This window comes from Strix uralensis, chromosome Z (assembly GCF_047716275.1).
Source record: "Strix uralensis isolate ZFMK-TIS-50842 chromosome Z, bStrUra1, whole genome shotgun sequence".
In the NCBI taxonomy this organism is placed as follows: Eukaryota; Metazoa; Chordata; class Aves; order Strigiformes; family Strigidae; genus Strix; species Strix uralensis.
Window position 1 is genome coordinate 36854636 of NC_134012.1, and position 22802 is coordinate 36877437.

At 42.9% G+C, this 22802-nt stretch overlaps 1 protein-coding gene across 1 annotated transcript in view; it reads left to right on the forward strand.

Moving 5' to 3' along the window:
• The window catches only part of ADAMTSL1 (ADAMTS like 1), a 215875-nt gene that overhangs the window by 192885 nt on the left and 188 nt on the right, over window positions 1–22802 (forward strand). The window contains exons 24-28 of the mRNA XM_074855478.1: window positions 10688–10888; window positions 11948–12128; window positions 14813–15020; window positions 18968–19077; window positions 20062–20282. Of these exons, the coding sequence (XP_074711579.1) occupies window positions 10688–10888; window positions 11948–12128; window positions 14813–15020; window positions 18968–19077; window positions 20062–20282 (921 nt within the window). The remainder of the gene's footprint in view (window positions 1–10687; window positions 10889–11947; window positions 12129–14812; window positions 15021–18967; window positions 19078–20061; window positions 20283–22802) is intronic.

Sequence of the window (22802 nt, forward strand, 5' to 3'; positions counted from 1 at the left end):
TTTTTTTTTGGAGGGGACCACTACAAGTCTGTGGCTAGTATTTGCCTACCTGCAGATTTAAGGGTTATCTACATGTGGCACTGAACAGAAAAATTAACCTAGAACTTTTTGAATGTTCTGAGGTGCATTATAGTGAGTGAAATGTTGTGCCTCTGACTACTTTAGGAGAAGAAACATCGTATAGACAGACTGATGCCATGATCAGGACAAAACTCTTTCAGTCGAGCCAGAGGAGTTAGTGCTGCAATTGCTTGCTATGTATCTTGCTTCTGAACCATAACATCTGTAAACACAGGACTGAGACTTGTTCAAAATCAGTGTGAAAAGCAATAAATGATCCGGATGAACATAACTGATCTCGCCAGTACACGTTTCTTGCAATGTTTGATGATATACTCAAGAGCAAGAATATATCTTCTTGAAACATAAGAAGTTTGCCTTTACTCCCTGTTGCCCTTCCCCTCTCTACCATAAGCCTGCTTTAAATTTTCCTAGCTTTTGGGAATTACTTGGAAGCAGAAATGCAAAACACAAAATAATTTACAATCTGCACAGAGTCAGCAAAGAGAAGACTCATGAGTAATTACGATTAAACCAGTGTCTGTATTCCCTTAAGGAAAAAGACAGCTGCAGAAGCTGTGCAGTATGAGTCAGAAGTTATTTCACACAACATCATTTTTTCCTCCTTACTCTCTGTAATAAATTGGCTGTCATGTTTGAAAAGTAGTTTTAATGCTAAAGAATAATTTTAGCAACTTTATTTTACACTAATAATACTTCCACTGTAATGAGGATAAAGCACCAGGCACATTCATGGGATAATCTGTCCTGTTAATTGTGTTTTCCATTTCCTTCCATTTTTGTCTCGATAAAAATTCTGCCTCGTCACATTATTTACAAGAATTCCCAGGTAAGTGAAATTTCTATACAGATGAGAATTAAAATTAGTATCAACAGTACGCCATTATTGTTGCAGTTAATTCCCCAATCAGACTCTATCACATTGATTACATTTTAAATATTGTGTAAAGTTCATACAGTATTGCAGTATCTTCCTTCTACATCGGACTACACAGTATCATTTCACTGAAATGCATGACCTTTCATTTGCATATGTATACTGTGTACATTTCAGTGTATACAGTATATGATGATACCTCTGCTTGGTTGAACATTTTGACCACACTGATACAGTGTTTGTTTTTCAGGCAATCAGGCACTAGTCCTGCTGCTGCCAAGCTCTGAAAGCAGAGTCAAAAGAGCAAGGTCCTCTAGGCAGACTGCTGCCTTGGGTTTTTTTCCTTCTTGCTGTTCAGTGCCATCAATGAGCTAATCTGAGAACCACTGATCTATAGCAGTGGTCCAAAATGCTGCCACATAAAATAATATCCCTGGCCTCTGGGGCAACATCTGTTTAATTTTGGGTTTGTGGTAAGAGTTGCAGCCCTTGAACTTGTGTCTGTAAGCTTTTCCAGGATTACTGACCTACATTCTGTTCTAACATAGATATACACAATGCAGAGCTCCACTGAGGCAAGTTCTGGTGAAAACTAGGGGTGTCAGACTATGCCAGTCTGGAGACCTGTCATTTAGCCTCTTGCATAACTTAAGCTTTGCTCTAGAGTAAGTGTTAAGGGAGTTTTCCGACCCTGTGGGATTTCCGATCTGTTGACTAAATGACTTATCCATTCTAAGTTTTGAAGAACCCTCTCCCTCCATGTTGGGTTCTCAAAACCTCTCCCAAACAGCTAAAGCACTTTGTTAATAGGACAGAAGTTAATGTCTCTCTGGAGCAAAGTGCACTGGCTTTCCTGCACCTATCTGCCATCCACATCCTCTGGTCTGTATTTTTTATTTTCCTTGCATGACAGAAAGTTTCCCGAGCTGCTGATGTCTCAGGATGTAGCAAGTTTATGTCAGTTTAAGAAATACAGGAAGGCTTCAACAACAGCACTGACCTTCACAAGTTGGGCTGGTAATCACGTTATGCACTGACTCTTGCTCTGTCTTTTGTTGAACTCTTTGTGCTGTTGTTCAGTGCTTGCTCCACGTGCCTCTTTTGAGTGTTATTTTTCTCCTGTAAATGTAATTGTACAGTTAGCCTGTAATTGTAGCAATGGCAAGACAGAAGTTTATACTGAAGGGTAGTCAGATTCACAGAATCACAGGATCATCTAGGTTGGAAAAGACCTTGAAGATCATCCAGTCCAACCGATAACCTAACACTGACAGTTCCCAACTACACCATATCCCTCAGCGCTATGTCAGCCCGACTCTTAAACACCTCCAGGGATGGGGACTCCACCACCTCCCCGGGCAGCCCATTCCAACGCCTAACAACCTGTTCTGTAAAGAAATACTTCCTAATATCCAGTCTAAACCTTCCCTGGCGTAACTTCTCCTCTTCTCCTCCCTCATCTCCTATCACTTGTTACTTGGTTAAAGAGACTCATCCCCAGCTCTCTGCAACCTCCTTTCAGGCAGTTGTAGAGGGTGATGAGGTCTCCGCTCAGCCTCCTCTTCTCCAGACTAAACAACCCCAGTTCCCTCAGCCGCTCCTCGTACGACATGTGCTCCAGACCCTGCACCAGCTTCGTTGCCCTTCTCTGGACATGCTTGAGTCATTCAATGTCCTTTTTGTAGTGAGGGGCCCAAAACTGAACACAGGAATCGAGGTGCAGCCTCACCAGTGCCGAGTACAGGGGTAAGATCACTTCCCTGTCCCTGCTGGCCATGCTATTGCTGATGTAAGCCAGGATGCCATTGGCCTTCTTGGCCACCTGAGCACACTGCTGGCTCCTGTTCAGCCGGCTGTCAATCAACACCCCCAGGTCCCTCTCTGACTGGCAGCTCTCCAGCCACTCCTCCCCAAGCCTGTAGCGCTGCTGGGGGTTGTTGTGGCCCAAGTGCAGCACCCGGCATTTGGCCTCACTGAAACTCCTACAGTTGGCCTTAGCCCATCGCTCCAGCCTGTCCAGGTCTCTCTGCAGAGCCTCCCTACCCTTGAGCAGATCAACACTCCCACCCAACTTGGTGTCATCTGCAAACTTACTGAGGGTGCACTCGATCCCCTCGTCTAGATCATCAATAAAGATGTTAAACAGGAGTGGCCCCAAAACCAAGCCCTGGGGGACACCACTCGTGACCGGCCGCCAACTGGATTTATCTCCGTTCACCACAACTCTTTGGGCCCGGCCATCCAGCCAGTCTTTTACCCAGCAAAGCGTGTGATCATCCAAGCCACGAGCAGCCAGTTTCACCAGGAGAATGCTGTGGGAAACGGTGTCAAAGGCCTTACTGAAGTCAAGGCAGACAACATCCACAGCCTTTCCCTCGTCCAATAAGCAGGTCGCCCTGTCGTAGAAGGAGATCGGGTTTGTCAAGCAGGACCTGCCTTTCATAAACCCATGCTGACTGGGCCTGATCACCTGGTTGTCCCACACGTGTTGTATGATGGTACTCAGGATGAGCTGCTTCATCAGCTTCCTGGGCACTGAAGGCAAGCTGACAGGCCTGTAATTTCCCGGATCATTCTTCCAGTCCTTCTTTTATATGGGTGTCACATTGGCCGATTTCCAATCTGTCAGGACCTCCTGGTCAGCCAGGACTCCTTTTCCATTTTTATCATGCACTGAATAAACTTATCAGAGTTAGCTCTGGAGATCATTTCAGCATGCTGTATCCATTCATGTAGGCTTTGGTTTCATGATTTGCCACTGGCGATTGTTTTCAGCCCAATCCTTATTAATACAAGAATGTGTATTTCAGTGTGTAGGATTCCTGTTGTCAGAGTCATTTTAGAACACAGTATTACTACCACATCTTGAAAATTCCCTTGCTTTTTTAATGGGCCCACCACGTGGCTGTATATTTGGAAACAATTTTTATAGTCTCTGTGGGGCAGGGAATGGGCCTAGCCTAACTCAATTTTTGTTGAATACAGTGTAAATTTACAGTGCTATGTAAACGATATCTAATAACAACATGTGTGGCATTGGATAACCAGTTTAGGTGTCTGAGAACTGTTTAAAAACCATGTCGTATGTTTAGTGTAGTAAGTTTCTACTTCTCCTTTGGAGCCATAAATAGTTATTTAAAATATCTTCTTGTTTTAAAATGCTACTGTCATCAGCTCAATTGACCTATTTCGAGAATTTCTAAATACATAGCTTTTCTTGTCTAGTATAAATTCATGTGCATTTGACCTCTCTTAAACCATTAAAAATAAAGGTGATACTTACATTAATTCTTTCTTTTGGGGATTTTCAGGATCACATTGCCTTTTACAAGTTTTATTTCACTCAGTGTATGAAAGCACTGAGAAGTAATTTGCATAACACCCTAAAATAAGGCTCTGTTTAAACTTACACTTTGCATTATATTGAAAAATCTTTCCCCATAAGATAAACTATAAAGACTTGTCTCTTAGTTTTGCCACTTCAGCAAAATGGCTTTTACATACATATGACTTTCAGACATGATCTTACCTACCTTCATTTAGCTTTACAGCATTTTAAAAAGTTAAATACATCCTGTCAAATTTTCTTCCTTATGTTAGATACAGGATGGAGTTAAATTTAACTCCATTAGGTTTAATATGCATTTCTCATTTCAGTCACCTAAAGAGAAAATCAGATACGAGAGGAAATTGGGGAAGTGTTTCTCTGTGCCAGTCTGATCTCACCTACATAGTGTGAACACAGTAGTACAGTGTGAACTACAACAGTAGTTCAGCACCAAGCTTGTATCTATTCAGATTGATCTGTGGCTTCTCTACCTTTTGTTCCAAGCATTTTGTTCTTCATTTCATCCTTAATCTTGTTTCTATTTTGAAAGTATACTTTAACTCTTTTAATGTAGAGATTAGATTGGAAATACTGTCAGGTTTCAAATCCTGTAGCTGCATTATATTTATCACTTAACACAGTGTATTGTGGTCTACCCCACTTTTCTGTCAGAGTTCAGTAAAATCTATACAGAATCACAGAATTTTTTTTGCTGGCTTGCTTTATTTCAGTTTTAATATAATTAATAATTCTACTGCCAAATTCCTTCTTTCCTTCTCTGCCAGGCATTTCAGATAGTAGTCAGCAATCATCTTTCATCTCCCAGTTTTATGATTGAATAGGTACATGTCTGTGACTTGCAGTCAGGGACATAGGCCTTTTGGTTTGTAAGTCTAGCTGAAGTCTCCTGTGAACTTTCTGTACTAAATTTATTGTACTTTGTGATGCCCTGAAACATGCAGTCCCTAACCAATTAGGATGCTTACTTTATATCAAATTCAGCCCTTTTTTCTTGATTCAAAGTACTTTGAACTAATGCAGCAAACATTTGCCTATTTTGCAAGGAGTGATCGCTGATGAAAGCAAGGCTGTAAAAGTGAACTTTAAGGTACAAGCATGTAGTTGAACATTAATGCCAATGAATCCACACTGCATACAACAGTGTGTGTTTATATCCACGCTATGCTACGCAGACCTATCTCTTAAATAGGAAATAATTTCCAAAGATGGAAATGTTGGCCTAAGACTAAGAATGCAAGAGTTTCATTTCCAGCTCCACTGCTGGCACGTGGCTTGGCCTCAGGTAAGACAGCATGTACCTCCATGTGTCTTGGTTAGCTGCTGGGAGAATGGAAAAAGGTGAGCTTACCTTCCATGGCACAGCAACTTTAGGGCTCCAGTTGGAAAGCTAAGTAGTTTGTTGAGCTCAGACTGTAGGACTATTTTGTTTAAAGAAATATCAAAGAAACTGTCTCATATTGACCTGAAGTCTTCACTCAGATTCCATCTTTAATAAATATTAGAAATATTGCCTGGGATTAATCAGCAGGTCAATAGTAAATTAGAGAGCTGTTTGTTAGACAAATATGAATGCATGAAAATAATCTATATTATAAGAATATATATTTTTAAAGGCAATGCTGTATTTTTTTATTTGTATTACGAACTGTACTTAGTACTTGCAAAATTTATTTGACGTTTTCACCATTACTTGCCATACAGTTCTGCTGATTTAAAGCATCAGACTGCCAAAAAAATGAATCCTCAAATCAACAGCTTTTGCACTTGTTTTTTCTGTCGTTCAAGTCTGCAAGCAGAAAAGTGATGCATGGTTCCTATTTTGTCTCTTAAGATTAGCACAGAAGCCTAGAGTCTTTCTGCAGCAACAGTCATACAGAAAGTGTTGCAGAGATATAATGGGGAGATGAATTTGGCCTATACTGTGCATTTATTCTTTCCTCTCAAGGAATTATTAGCATTGTTGTGAAACATTGGTCTTCCCTCTCCAAATACACCCTTGTTACCCATGAAATATTAACATTTTCCCTACTGAAAGATGTAATTTGCATTCGAATTTTGTTTGTATTTCCAGCTTTTGCCCATCCATGACTCATCCTGACTTTGAATAAATTCAGAGTCACAGTAGACTTTGAAAGGGAGGCTGAAGGCAGTATTTTCTTTCTCTACTTAAGAAGGACTGAAGGAGAAGGGCCCTCTCATACCAGAGCTTTCACTGCTTAGAAACAGTCCCCAGAAGTGTTCCCTCCTTGCCTTCCCAAGGGTTCTGATGCACTAAAGCTCTGCAATAGCTGTGCTGTCTGGAAACAAAGCCAGTTTTCCCTTCTCAGGTATTAAAGGGACAGGTGTTGAGCTTTGGAAGGATAAAGCAGTCAATGTCCACAGGGATGCGAGGAAATAGACAATAGGTGTTGGTAATCTGCATTAAATTGTATTAAAATTATTCCTGGGAGATGAGAAGGGGTTATTAATGGAACATGGGGTCTTATTGTACTCTGGTTCTCACTTAATATGCATAAAACACAGCTTATGCATCCATACACGTGGGAAATGTATAGGAAATGTCACTTGTGAAATGTGACTGATGCTTGATCTACACACATGTTGCGGATGAAAGTATTGACACGGTAATGATTTAGTAAGAAATCTAGGTTTATTAATAACTAACAGCAATTTATTATTACAAAATAATTCAGAAATAAATAAAGAAAGAAAAGCAACTTATTCACAGATTCTAAAATGACACTATTCACACTAACTTACTTATCGGTACCTTTATATATACATGCGCATACACAAAATGGACAAACACAGAAACAAAGGTGTTTGGATTCAGTAGAATGAACACAGAACAGACATACACACACAGAAACAAGGGTACGTACCCACACACACACACACACACGCCAATAAACAGAGAAAGGGCGAAAGAGAAGCTAGCTCAAAGAAAATTTCCCTCTCGAGTTTAGAGTAAATACTCCCAATGCCTTGGCATTCCTCAACGGGCGATAATTGAGACTCGAGCGGGTGGACTTCGCCCTGGCCTTCCGTCTGGAGCAGACGACACCTTAAAGTTTTGGTACCTGAGAGGCGTCCCAGCTCAGGGGAGGTGCTGGTCACAGGCCCGCTTTGATCCAGGAGAGCTCAAAGGGTCTCCCTGGTGGTCGCAGTTTATAGGGTCCAAGATAATTGGCTTTTGTCAGATACCTTCTGGTGCCTTCCAGAAGTTGCAGAAGAACTTCATGAATGTGCAACTCTGTTACTGTTCCCATTTGACCACATCCCAGGCACAGGTGTGCCAGGCCCTTAGGAGTTGATGGGCCGTTATAGCTGTTTCCGAGCAATAGGGAGGGGGCATGAGCCAGGCTCGTTAATGTTATCAGTCCTTATCTCCACAGACTGGTGTATACCTCGGGGGATGTGGGTGGAATCACACCTAGCACCAAGCAGCCCAACAAAGGGGGGGGGGGGGGGGGGGGTGTAAGAATTGCACCACCACAATACACAAATGAGGAGTATCCATTTCATGTGAGTCTCATAGGTGTTAGTAAAGTTTTATTGTTAAATGTTAAAAAAACTAATCATTACTCACTGGTAGAATGTATCTAGGGAATAGTGTTTGGAGGTTTTCCCCCATATTATTGACTACTGGCTGTTCCTTTAGCTAATATTTTATTTTGGAAGAAGAAATATACAATGCAAGTAAAAGTCAGTACTAGGAAGACTGTATTGTTTGGCCTGACAGTAAAATTTTTAGAGAAAAACAGGCATGAATTAGGATCATTTTCACACTGAAGTGAATTTCAGTTCCTCTGTGTTTAACATCAAACTGACCTTTCTGCTTTCTTCATTTATCCTGTGTAGACTGCTTGCAAATGCAGACAGTAAAACTGAGTTCACAGCATGTCTTTGTCAATTGTCATGGCTATATGCTGACCTGTGGAAATCCCTGTAATTATCTTAAAATACAAACTATTAAAAATTAGAATACTGTAGTCAAAAGTCATACAGCCACTTATTGTTAAGTTTGTCCATTTCCTGTATACTCCTTTGTTTTCCATTGGTTTTAACTTAGGCAGCCTTAAACCTGTGAGGCTGAAATCTTTCATGTCACCCATTTACTTGAGAATGAGTATCCTGAAAATTGGAAGAGTTGTTTTTCAGCACAAAAGTAGGAGAAAACACATCAGTACTCCATACAAAAAGAATAACATAAAATGAAGCACAGCAGGAATAAATAGAGAGCATAAAGAAATAGGAAAAAGGACTGAGCAGCAAAGAAAGCCATGTCTTTGTGATCAGGAAGTGAGTGCTGGGGAGAGAACTGCCAAGGGTATAACTGCTTTAGACCTTGCTAAGGAAATCCAAACAAATAGCAAAGACTCTTTACCCTTAAGTAGAAGTGGAAAAAGGGAAGAGAGGAAACCACTGCAAGCAATGTGCACTCTCTCATTCTGCCTTTTTTCTTCCCTTTTTTCCTTCTTTTTAAATATTTAGTTGTATTAACTAGTTCTTTGCCAGTTAAACATTCTCATTGCAACTGCAGAATCTACTGTGTGTGGCACTTGCATTCTGCCAGGGAGCCCTTGCTGTCTGTAATACCCATTTCACACAGTGAACCAGCCCTGAAGGGCAGCTTTGTCGAGCCCACATCCTTCCCTGCTGTGTCAGCAACAGGGGACACAGCGAAGACCCCTGTATCCACTGCACCCGTGAGAGACCCAGTATTCATCCTTCCAAGCAGCAGATGGGGGTCTCCTCAGTGCCTGGATCTACCTCTTAGCATGAAAACAGCTGGGACATGCTGTGGGTCACCACTAGCTTTTTCCATCTTGTATGAGTTGTTCTGCTTTGTATAAGCAAGAAAGCTTCAATTCTCGTGGGCAAGGCAAGCACCTTCTCTTGTAGGAATATTGTAATTGGAGGTATGACTCTGTAAGTCATCTTACCTCACTCGTAGGAACAGTAGTTGCTCAGCATATATTTGTTGAGGCTCTCCTTGGATGGACAGACGAGAATGAAAGGAAGAACAGTAACAAAAATGTCACATTGCAGTGACTGTTCATTGTGTAATGCAGCTACAAAGGCATCATATTCACATTCTTATTTGACTCAGTGAATAATAAATAATAATCAAATTATATGAAGATAGCAATGCAGAAATATTAGCTCATGGAATTATTCCTTAATCTTAGAACAGTCTTTCATCTTTCAGTATTTTAAATTTGTACTCTTTTTTTTATCCCATTCCTCTTGAACAGTGCTAGTGTGACTGTTTATGTATATATGTTATGGTTGTTTATGTAGTACACTTCTTTCAGAAGGGATTTTTTATACAATAAAGTAATTCATTAGACTTACATACTAATATAAACAAAACAGTGTAAAGTTGCAGTATAACAAACTAACAATCAGCATTAGCCAGACCTTTCATCTATCAGTGAGATGCATGGAAGTGCAAGACCAGCCTAAGCCACAAGCAGTCCAAGTAATATATACCATCCCTTGCACATGGCTTTTTTGGCTCTCCACCCCTGCAATTGGTGTGGATGGGTTGCACCACAGAAATTGCTTCGTTTTTCTTTTTCCCCAGGAAATATGTAAGGCAATTTAGCTATCTTTCCCAGGATATGCAGGTCTCACAAATCTGCAATTTGTCACGAAACCGGCAAAGTGTGCAGCTGGTATGAGGACCAGAGGAAAAGGTGTCTTACAGGTACTCTCCTTCAGCTCAACAGGCAAAGAACTCTCTGTGAACCTAAACCTCATCAGATGTGCTGATAATCCACAAGCATACCCATACAATGCTTCAGAACAACAGGGTTTTTGCAGTGCTGATTTTGGTTGGTTGTTACTTGAGAACTGCCCATTGCTGGGACAAAAAGCCTCTAAAGGCTCGATTTTATCTCTTTGTTTTTTCAACAGTTGTTTGTGTAACAACAATTTTGCATAAACTTTTGCATAACCAAAAATTATGATTTTTAATATAAAAAAAAATAAGAAAAGGTGGACCTGTGGTTTAAATAAGGTTTGAAGGCCAAGTTCTGCTTGTACTGCTTGTTCAAACATGCTCCTTGAGCTACATGTATAACCTCCCTATCCCACTTTCCTCAATACTAAAATGAGGATGATCCAAACTAATGGAAACTTTTGGAGGCTTGATATAAATATTTCCAAACTGATCTGAGATTCTCATATGGTGGATTGACTGGCTTTTGGATAATTTTTTTTCAGCTGATAAGAATGTATTCATTACTACAATATCTTCCTGTTTTTCATGGAGAAAATGGGATGGAATTGACTTCTTCTCCTAATTTTCAACACTTAAAAGCATGCAATTTTGCAGCACTTCCGGTACTCAGAAGCATGCCCCTGTTTTTTAGGTTGTGCTGTGGACGGTCATCCAATCCCGAACATCACCTGGCTTTACTCTGGCGAGCCTCTCAGTCTGCAGCACCACCTCCTGGCAGCGGGCCGGATTCTTCAGATACTCAACGTCAGTGATGCTCCTGATGGTGAATTCAGTTGTCTTGCTCAGAATGAAGCTGGCTCACTCACACAAAAAACGTCCCTAGCTATACAAGGTAACTTTCCAGCTTCAGTCCAACTGCCCTGTGAAGCTCTTGCCATGACCTTCCCTGCTTTGAATTTTTCATCCTGGATTTTTTCTCCCTGAAGGCAGGACTGTCATGCATAGCAGGAAATAGATGTTTTGATGTTTTACTGGCATGGATATAGATTTGCAGGACTACCAGGTACCTTACAGTATCTTAGGTTTTACTTTACCAAAATGACACCTGACTTTTCTGGCCTGCTGAGCATAAAACACACCTTACTGATTCAAGCTATACTTATGCTTATTGAGTCTTGGCAATTTTCTTGTCCAGAAATTCAAGACACAGGTGTCATAGTTTGAACTCCTAAGATTAGAAGCCCCTCTGTTAATCTGCTAAAGTCAATAATGTTTCACAGTCTCTTCTTGCTTGAAAATCCTTCACTTGTAAAAATACTGCAACTGTTATATTTACCCTAGAAATACACTGAAGGTGATAAAGCCACCCAACAGAGCAGTGTGGATGGGTTGGAATGGAATATATATACAGCTTTCAATGCTCCAGTACTCAGGGATGGAGTGGAGAAGGATTTAACTTTTCCTTAAATTTTGCCATGAAATTTTAATTGTGTTGCAACTCTCCCATTCATCTTCAGGATGGATGATCTGTATGATCTACCTAGTGAGAAACATGCTGCTATAAGATCATAAAATTGTAGATGCTGCTGGTAACTGCAGTTAACCACATCTTCACTAAATCACACCCCTTTAAAAATACAGATGCAATTTCCTGCATCATTGGCATCTGGCTTCACTAAACTGCTCTACCATGTCATTCCATGCCTGATGCTTCTAAGCACCAAAAAATTGGGTTTGTTATGCCAAAGACGGTCACTGGATTACATCAAGTGAAATCACATTCCTTCTTTGTCCATTGCCTGGTGCCTTGTAGGTGTAGGTGGCTTCCCTTCACATGAGACACCAAGTCCAAATATTTTATCCTGGAGAATATCTCTGACTCTTTCTTTTCTAAGGGTCTCCTGCTGTCACTTTTTTAGTGTTAACTTGTCTCTTCCACAATTTTTGGCAGAATACCGGTGGTCAGCGGATAAGCTGATGGCTTGTTCAGCTTCCTGTGGCCACAAAGGGGTGCAGCTGCCCCAGCTGAGATGCTTACTGGATGGGGCCGAAGTCAACATATCCCACTGCAAAGAGAAGCCCAAGCCAGCCCTGCGGCCCATTGAATGCAACAGGAGAGACTGCCCTTCACGGTTCGTCTGTCCCATGTTAAAATGTCATACATGCTTTTAAGATGTGCTTGAAGAATTCTTTGCACTGGACATCATGCCATTGCAGCCTCTGCAGCCTCTCTGGTGCCGTCAGGAAAAAAGTCATGGCTAAAAGGGAATTTATGAGTGCTTAACCTAGACAGTGGGGAATTTGTAGCAAGATTTGTGGAAAACATTGACAGTACACAGTTGAAAGAGAGTTTACTCCTTCAGTAATTAGGTTAGAAAATAATAGAGAGGCTATTGCCTGCTTTTTATTAGCAAAGTTCACAGCTGGAGTTGTCTTGGGTGTTTCCTGCCTCACCCTATGTTGGATATAAATATCACGCCTGTTCTGAGCTCTCTACATATGGGAGTTTAGACGTCCAAGAACTGTAGGGTCATATCTTTTTTATGTTCCACATGACTTCATACCAGTTTATCCCAACAATATAACAGACAAGAAGCTATGTTTAGCAGCTATTTTGGGGTTTTATTCTGAGTTCCCGTGTTGCCTGAACATCAATATGGACTGGACTGCAGCTGCAAAGAATTCCCACAGCAAGAGTGGAAATGTCTTTTGTAAAATGGGCACATCCCATTGGATGTAGTGGGCATGAAGAGGGGTCAGACTGAGTTCTGCCTCCTTTTGGAGATTGCTAGCTTGTGGTTTCCTTTGGATTGAAACTCTGCCACTGTAATCCCCTGTTTTTCAGTTACTGTTAAACACAATGGAGCCAGAACAGCTTGAAAGACTTCTGACTACACTTAGGTCTTTCTCTGCTCCTCTCTCCTCATGCAAAACACTTTCCTTCTTTGACATCCTTTGGTGCAAAGAAGAATACATCCTGAGTCCAGAGAGTCAGTGTAGTGTTATACTCCCTCTGTGTTAAAAATGTTCTGCTTCTGCAATTCCATGGCTCCTTGGCTGAGATGTGTAAAGATGCTTTTCCATATTTTTCTGGGTTTTTACTTCCTCCTCTCCCTTATTTCCACTGTGGACATGGTGCATTTCAGTATACAAGCCCTTGAAAGTAGTCAGGATCTCAAGAGAAATTTAGTACAACTTCTATCACTCAACAGGGATTGGGACTTGTATTAAAAAATTGTCCAAGCTGAAGCAAGGAGAGGTGCTGAGCAACCTGATGAGAAGTAAGTGGTCAGATTTACCACTTTTGCTGTGTTTTGGGTATATGACAAGGTTCTGTTTAATTACTTTGTAAAATATATTCCTACCCCTCTTTGCAGGCAAATGTTTTCTGAGTTGGCAGCTGAGTCATAAGAAGGAAACCAAAAGAGATTTGATGAAATACGAAACATGCTCGTTAGCAGCGGTTTCCCTTGGTGATGGCAGTAAATTCTGTGGGCATGGTTTATGTCTTTTTATACCTTCCCTGAACTATAACACAACCCACAATCCTCCCTCAGCTTCTGAGAAACTGCTGAGATGTAAGCTTGGAAATAAAAGTTGATTCAAATGCAGAGAAGAGCTTTTACAAGGGGTGTGGAAACTTCAGATTCAACCTCACCAAACTGCATGAAAAAAGTAGCAGTGGTTTTGTTTTCTGTGTTGGGAGAGTGTTTGTTTATATACTTGTTTCTGTGACCACGGGAGTTAATCACCTACAGAAGACTGTGGAATAGAGGTGGATGCCTCTCCATAGGACTGGAGAATGCCTAATGCCTATTTTTAAAGTAATCATAAACACTGATGGTGAGGGACATGATAGGCACTATTTTCCTCCCAATAACACACAAATCCTGCCAAGTAACCTGAACCTTAATGAAGCAAACTGCTGACTTGGCCATAAAACTCTTCAGGAAACTAGTAATCAATTGCATCCTTCCTGTTCCTACCTACCTCTTTCCCAAAGCTGACTGTAAGAGTGGTTCACTTACTGGTCCTTAAAGAGAAAAAATGTGTTGTCCATCTTGGTAAGAGTTTGGACCTGGACTATTATTTTCTGTTGTTACAGGCTTTTCACTAGTTAGACTGGATTTTTTAAACCCCAGCACATAGGGGTCCAGAGCCTCAGCCCAGCTGGTGAATGCATCCTCTGAGCTCAAGAGGAAAGCATAAAGGTGTCCTTTGTCCCTGGCCTGACTATGCAGTGGCCCCAGCCCTGAGCAGCCTTCAGGCCTAGCTGTAAGGGGCATAACAGAGCAAGCAGACACCAGCAGGACCCAGCAGGCTTTTGGCTATTCTGTCAGCAGCAAGTTCAAAGTGGCCTGTGAGCTACTCCAGCAACTTTACAGAGATAGGTTTCCCTACTAAGGGGTGTAAATGGGCTAGTCATTGTTGGCATTGTGACTGCAGCCTGTGACCAAGGCCCTCGTGGCACAGTGGTGTAAGAGCAGTCATGCCCAACCCCTATGCCTGGGCTAGAAATATTTACTAAGCCTTTAAAAACAGCCTTAAGGGCTAGAAAATTAATTCTGGGCCCAAAGAGCCTTGAAAAATATAATTTAATGAAAAATGTGCTCTTTTCTCAGCTTTTATCCTCTGAGCAGTTTTCAGTGACTACTGTGGGAGGCTGAGGCACTCAGCACCTTCCAGAATCACAGCCTAAGTGAACCAAGCTATTGTTGCCTTTCTTTGGTCCAATACATGAAGACTTGTTAACACCAGTGATCCCGCAGTTGGTGGCACATACCTGCTCCCTGACCTGTTCACCTTTCTCTCACAGATGGATGGTAACATCGTGGTCTCCTTGCACACAGAGCTGTGGTGGAGGTATCCAGATGCGGCGAGTAACGTGTCAGCGCCTGACAGCGAAAGGCAGCTCTGTCCCAATGTCAAATGAGGCTTGTGCCCAGGTGTCCAAGCGCCCTATGGACACACAGAACTGTAACAGGCAGCCCTGCGCTGAATGGGTGGCCTCATCCTGGGGCCAGGTAAGGAACAAGCCAGCAGTCCAAGTACAGCCTCATAGTGTGGGCTGGAAAAAAGTGACAGAAAATGAGTGAAGTGATTTTGTACCTTAGTATCTTTAGGTTATGGTCTGCAGGCTTTTGAAGAGGCAGCTAATTTGCTCAGCTCTTTTCAACTCCATTTTTGATGCACCGCATGCTTGGTGTATATCTGTAGCTTCCCACAATCCCTAGAAATGCTACTTGTGAACAGGACTTTTACTTCAGACCCTTGTATCATCCTCAGTGGAAAGGTCTGCAGCTCCTCTTTATAATGACAGGTGACACATCTGGGAAATATCCTTCTCCAAGTCTTAATTCCCCTTACTACCAAGCGAGTGCGTTTCAGTTTTGCCTGGCAGGAGTCAGGACTGATGCTTGTGATAGGTTTGCAGTGGTGGGGCTGTACAATAACCCAGTTTTACAAAGTTGGTGATTTTGCCTGAGAATGCCAAAAAGTGGGAACTTTCTTGATTTGCTTCATGACAAAAAGCAGAATGAAGGACTAAAAGCATTTTCAGACTAGTTCATGCTGTTTTGCAGATCTTCAAATTCTCTCCTTGCAGCTTCATACAATGATCAGATGTTTAAAAGATTCACTCCATAAATACCAAATGTTCCAAGTGTTTAGAGTTAAATCACTTTATTGTGGGAATCCACAGAAGAGTTTTGTCTTTGTCTGTCTGTGATCTATGAGATTTCCTGAAAAGACACTGGTCAATATATAGTCAGTTATAACCTGGGACTAGTCATTACTATGTGCTTTTCTCCCTTTTCTCTACACTCCAGTTTGACTGAGCCATATGTGAAGGTTGATGAGTCCATTACAGTCCACACTTAGGGGTAGAAACTGACAGATTATCCCAAAGATCTCCAGAGTAGTGATTCACATGGGGGTATAGCATTCCAGGGTGAATGAGAGACAGGGTTAAAACCACAGAAGTCTGTTTTGCTAGAGGTTAAAGCCAGATACCATACTACTGTAACATCACATTTGATGAAATAAACATTTTCAAAGGGAAAAAGAAAAAGCAGTTTGACAAAACCAAAGTAGTCATACATCTAATTGAAATGATGAGTCAGGTAGAGATATAGAAGAGAGGCTTCTTACCATGCAAGAAGAGGCTAAGAAAATAATTACCAAGAGTAACAACTATCAGTCTTGACATATAGTGAGCTATCATAAAATATTTTGCCTCCTTTTCTAATTAGCATGTGGTAAATCAGTTTGAAAACAATGGCAAATGCTATCTCATTGTATTAGAGGTTAGACTACTATGATAATTAATAACCACATGCATTCTTTATTTGCTTGAGTACTTTGAACTGTATCGGGTTTTTTTATGATGGTAGTAAAAATTGTCTTCAGCTACTAGAACTTGTTATTGTTCACTACTTGAAAACAACTTCATTTAACTCTTGCCTGTGTATTTTGGAAATTTCTCTCATGAAAGGTGATTGAGTTGTTGTATTACATTTATGAGTAAAGCTTGGAATTATCTTTTATATGAAAGAAACAAATTTTCACTCCCTGTGGAATTCCAGGTAAGGACTGGATTATCCTTGCAAAAAGCCAGTTACCTCATCCTTTTTTTGTAGATCATTATGAGATAAATTGTTCCCCATGACATCATGCTCGAGGGTAGGGAGGCTCTGCAATCTGCTTGAGGGTAGGGAGGCTCTGCAGAGAGACCTGGGACAGGCTGGAGCGATGCGCTAAGGCCAACTGGAGGAGTTTCAGTAAGGCCAAATGCCGGGTGCTGCACTTGGGCCACAACAACCCCCAGCAGCGCTACAGGCTTGGGGAGGAGTGGCTGGAGAGCTGCCAGTCAGAGAGGGACCTGGGGGTGTTGATTGACAGCCGGCTGAACAGGAGCCAGCAGTGTGTCCAGGTGGCCAAGAAGGCCAATGGTATCCTGGCTTGTGTCAGAAATAGCATGGCCAGCAGGGACAGGGAAGGGATCTTACCCCTGTACTCAGCACTGGTGAGGCTGCACCTCGATTTCTGTGTTCAGTTTTGGGCCCCTCACTACAAAAAGGACATTGAATGACTCAAGCGTGTCCAGAGAAGGGCAACGAAGCTGGTGAAGGGTCTGGAGCACATGTCGTACGAGGAGCGACTGAGGGAACTGAGGTTGTTTAGTCTGGAGAAGAGGAGGCTGAGGGGAGACCTCATCGCCCTCTACAGCTACCTGAAAGGAGGTTGCAGAGAGCTGGGGATGAGTCTCTTTAACGAAGTAACAAGCGATAGGAGAAGAGGGAATGGCCTCAAGTTGCGCCAGGGAAGGTTTAGACTGGATACTAGGAAGTATTTCTTTACAGAACAGGTAGTTAGGCATTGGAATGGGCTGCCCGGGGAGGTGGTGGAGTCCCCATCCCTGGAGGTGTTTAAGAGTCGGGTTGACATAGCGTTGAGGGATATGGTGTAGTTGAGAACTGTCAGTGTGAGGTTAATGGTTGGACTAGATGATCTTCAAGGTCTTTTCCAACCTAGATGATTCTGAGATTCTGTGATCATACTCAGCTGACACAATCAAAGAGATCTGAATTAATTTGTTAGGCCTAACGTCTGTGCATTATAATATAATATTTCTTCTACCTAGCTTAAAAAATCCCAACAATTCCCACATGATTCTATACAACTCAGTGTCCAGCCAGAGACTGTTATCTAACTACAGTTTGGGACAAATCATTAGCTCAGTGAAGCAGTGGATCAGTGACCTTCTCAGTAATATGGTGTATCAAGTCCCTTTTGTCCAGATGTAGTGACCAACTTTCCCAGCTCATAGAGAAAATAAACAGACTATCTACTCTATCCCCACCTCTAGAATGAATTCCTCTCCTTCTTTTAATGTTAGTGGCATTTTGGTCTCCACTATGTAATCTCATCATGTTTTAAAACTAGTGACTCAGGCTTGCCGGTGATGAGGACTGCTAGCCCCAGCCGTTATCACAGAAGTGCTCCACATACTCCAACAAACGAAATTTCCATTTACCTTGCTCAATGAGGGGTTGACTTGATTGGCAGCAACTGGAAACCTGGCAGTCACTGCTTCTCTGCACCAGTGGCCAGGGAAGGAAGAAACAGCAGCGGGAAGGGAATAGTATGTGAAGAGTGCATGCTAGTGTGAAACAGGGCTCCTACTGATGGGGGGGTTTGGAGGGGGCAGAAGTATTGGTCAGCAGCCCTCCCCTGGCAAAAATTCCTCCCTCACACTAAGGTCCCTTTCTTCTACCCTCAGTCTGTTCTTGAATATAATTTCCAGATACTTAGAAAAACAGTTTCCTAACAGTTGATATAATTTTAAAAGAACACAAATACATGATTCATACCTATAGCTAATTATGATTTAATCAAAGGAGAGGATTAGAGGAGTTAAAAGAGTAAGCATGTGACTGATAAGCTTGAATAGGTTAGGATAAACTCAGTATCGGAGCAAGCTTGCAGATCTGCTGTGTTCATCATGCTTGCTGCTTTTGTTTATTGTCTTGCAATGCTTTTAAATTATTAAATGAAGTGGAATATGTTCTTGGTTATTTACTATTTGCCCATAAAATGTGTTAGTACAAGCTGCAAAATGCACAGTAAAAGGAATGAATTGAGAATTCCTGAATGGATCATACATTCTTGGCTAATGACATGAGAGCATTTTATTTGCCCTAACAGATATATTTAAGATTGAACTATTGAAGAGGACAGATAATGAATCTACAGAACAGATGTAGAAATACAGTTTTAATGCTGCTGGAGGAGACTGAGGTAGGGCAGAAGATGAGTGTGCTCAGCCTTCAAAGCCCGCAGAGCTGCAGGAAGTGCTCAACAGCTCAACAGTCACTGCATGGCAGTATGGACTTTATTTCACCAGCAGTCTTATAAAAGGGAAACATGTCCTGCCTTTTACCTCCCTTAAGTGATTTTTCTGTGTTCACAGTGTAATGGGCCTTGCATTGGACCACGACTGGCTGTACAGCACAGACAAGTATTTTGCCAGACCAAAGATGGGACTTCTGTGTCATCTGATCAATGCAGTGTCTTACCAAGGTAGGACAGGAATCTCTTATGTCTGAAACCACTACCCTTTGTAGAGATGTTGAATGGACTAGTGACTTAACTGGCAACTTCAAGGTTTCCCCTGTGTAACAAAGAGGTTATGCTGCAACCCACAGTTACGTGGTACAGATCTCACCACTCTTAAACCCAGGCTTCAGTATATGTTCCTATGAGCCCCAGAAAAAAACATTAGTTGGTCAACAACTGGAAAGTCTTCTAGGCATGCCAAATCCTGACTGTCAGTCTCCTTCTCCTTAAGCTGTCAGTCTCCTTCTCTCTTACTCAAACACAAGCTCTAACTGGGGGAAAAAAAGACTCCACAGCTTTGCTTTCCTGCAGATAAACTTCACTGTCTACATTGTAAAGTCATATCTACTTTACATGAGGCTTAAGTATGTAAATCATGCCTGGTTATGACGGAAAATTAATATAATTGGTTCTTTGGCTCCCCCTCATGTATTTTCATTATCTGTGTGACAAAGAGGTGGGAATGAAGTGTGCCTCTGCATCTTCTGTGAGACTGCGTTGAAGTGAATAGGAGGTTTTCAGAGAAACAGTTTTGTTCCCACTGGGTGTAAAGCCACAAAAAAGTTACAAAGCCCTGCTAGGTCTTACTGGTCACCACTTCATTCATTGCATCTTTTCAGTGGACCTCTGGTTTGGCACTTCATGGAGAGGACATTTCGGCCAAATCCTCAAATAGTTCAAAAAGTCATTTAGCTCCAGTAGCATTATACCAGTGTGCACCCAGTGAGGGTCTGGTCCTTGAGTTCAGTTACAGACTGCTTTTCAATGCACTGAAGTTACCCCCACTTGCACCCGTTGAAGACCTGACCCATACAGTGCTCTGAGCGAATTATGTTTGGGATATGCAAGGCTTGCTGTTCCTGAAGCTTGCATGACATCTGGAATGGCGTGCGCTTGCTCCCTGGGCAGCGTGGTGACAAGTCACCCCTCCCTCCTTCCTGCCCACAGGCCGTTGAGCACCCAGAACTGCTGGACCGACGTCTGCGGTGTGCACTGGAGGGTCAGCCTGTGGACCGTCTGCACAGCTACATGCGGAAACTATGGCTTCCAGTCCCGGCGCGTGGACTGCGTGCATGTCCGCACCAACAAGCCCATGCTGGAGCATTACTGCTCCTGGAGGCCGCGGCCAGTGAACTGGCAGCGCTGCAACATCACTCCCTGCGAAAATGGTACTTTGCTGGGAGGAGGGGAGGCAGTGTGGCATGGGGGGAGGAAAGAAGGCAGAGTCATATCTCAGAAATGCAGCACTGGACCTTGCAGCTGGGCATCCTGGGGAACCTCCAGCTTGAACTTGTGCAAAACACAGTGTCCAAAACTCAGCACCCCAGTGGGGAATGGTGCCCATTGTGGTTTGTTGGTGATAGTGTTAGCACTGGGATTGCTGTCCCCTTGCTAATAGCTTGTGAAATAGCTGATGCAGTCTTAACTTTCCACTAAAGACAGAAAGAAAAACACAAATCACAGACTGCTGACTATAGATAAAATACACAGAATCACAGAATCACAGAATCATCCAGGTTGGAAAAGACCTTGAAGATCATCTAGTCCAACCTTTAACCTAGCATTGGCAGTTTCCAACTACACCATATCCCTCAACGCTATGTCAACCCGACTCTTAAACACCTCCAGGGATGGGGACTCCACCACCTCCCTGGGCAGCCCATCCCAACACCTAACAACCCGTTCTGTAAAGAAATACTTCCTAGTATCCAGTCTAAACCTTCCCTGGTGCAACTTGAGGCCATTCCCTCTTGTCTTATCACTCATTACTTGGTTAAAGAGGCTCATCCCCAGCTCTCTGCAACCTCCTTTCAGGCAGTTGTAGAGGGCAGTGAGTTCTCCCCTCAGCCTCCTTTTCTCCAGACTAAACAACCCCAGTTCCCTCAGCCGCTCCTCGTGCTACATGTGCTCCAGACCCTTCACCAGCTTCGTTGCCCTTCTCTGGACACACTCGAGTGATTCAATGTCCTTTTTGTAGTGAGGGGCCCAAAACTGAACACAGGAATCAAGGTGCGGCCTCACCAGTGCCGAGTACAGGGGCAAGATCCCTTCCCTGTCCCTGCTGGCCACGCTATTGCTGATACAAACCAGGATATCATTGGCCTTCTTGGCCACCTGGGCACACTGCTGGCTCATGTTCAGCCGGCTGTCAACCAACACCCCCAGGTCCCTCTCTGACTGGCAGCTCTCCAGCCACTCCTCCCCAAGCCCGTAGCGCTGCTGGGGGCTGTTGCGGCCCAAGTGCAGCACCCGGCATTTGACCTTATTGAAACTCCTCCAGTTGGCCTTAGCCCATCGCTCCAGCCTGTCCCAGGTCTCTCTGCAGAGCCTCCCTACCCTCGAGCAGATCAACACTCCCACCCAACTTGGTGTCATCTGCAAACTTACTGAGGGTGCACTCGATCCCCTCGTCTAGATCATCAATAAAGATGTTAAACAGGAGTGGCCCCAAAACCGAGCCCTGGGGGACACCACTCGTGACCGGCTGCCAACTGGATTTAACTCCGTTCACCACAACTCTTGGGGCCCGGCCATCCAGCCAGTTTTTTACCCAGCAAATACAGTAAGTCTAAATCCAGTGGAGGCTGCTTGCTTTCAGGTGACAAGCAACTAATTGGGCCTGCCAAAGGACTAGAAAAGCTGCAAATATTTAAAACAAAGCAAAACAAAAAAAGAAGATATGATAATGCTTCTTTGGAAACAATGCCCCACTATGGCAATATCCGCTTGGGAAACACGAGGCAGCGCAAGTTTAATTCACTATCCTTTCATTTTCTCTGGCTCCCACACTTGCTGATTTTGATGGGCATGCAAGCTGGTTTCTGTTCAATCATTGCAGAAGCAGCAGCAGAACCCACCTGTGATTGCCTACAGTCACACTAGCTCCAATGCTCACTCTCACTAGAGGCAAAGCTGACTCCATAGGTCCAAACCCGTGAGCTGAGTTTGGGGTGCCCTAATGAAGTGGAAAGGCTGAGGGAAATTACAGGTGCCAAGCAAGACCTTTATTGTCACTCCAGCCTCTTCCTGCTATATAGAAATGTCCCACATCTAGACAACAGTGGAGTTATTTAGCATAGACATTACTGGAGAGGGCTGTACAACAGACCTGAGATAAGCACTCTTTCCAGCCTTAGCATGAAAAGTGGGACTCCCTCAGGCAACACCACATCTAAGGTCTTGCAGGGATACTGGACAGTTTTCCAACCTGGAGCTCAAAAGCAGGAGGCTGCAGGCCTCAAAAACTGTCCAAATGATACCAGGACCTAAGTCCTAGAGGAGTTCAAACATCTTCACCCTAGGCTGTGTTCTGCAACACATGTGTGAAAAACACAACACCCAGTCAGCTGGGGTGACATTCCCACACACTGTCTCTTCAAATGCAAAAGACTGGCCAAAGTGCTTCTGAGTTACTCTGCTAAAGTAAGTTTCCAGTTTTATTTACTACTTCAGTTTAACAATGGTTATGAAACTCCTAGAGCCTCCCTAAAATGTTGGTAGATGACAAACTGACAGTGTTGGAGCAGCCTCAGAAGCCCTCTCCCAGGCTCTGAAAGCAAAGGCTGTCCACCGCATTCTCCTTTGAGCCTTCAGCTGCTTGAAGTCCATGCTGGGTCTCTGCAGAAACTCAAACTCATGCTCATAGTGAGACATCCTAATACAAAGCTATCATGGTCCCCCTCTTGGCC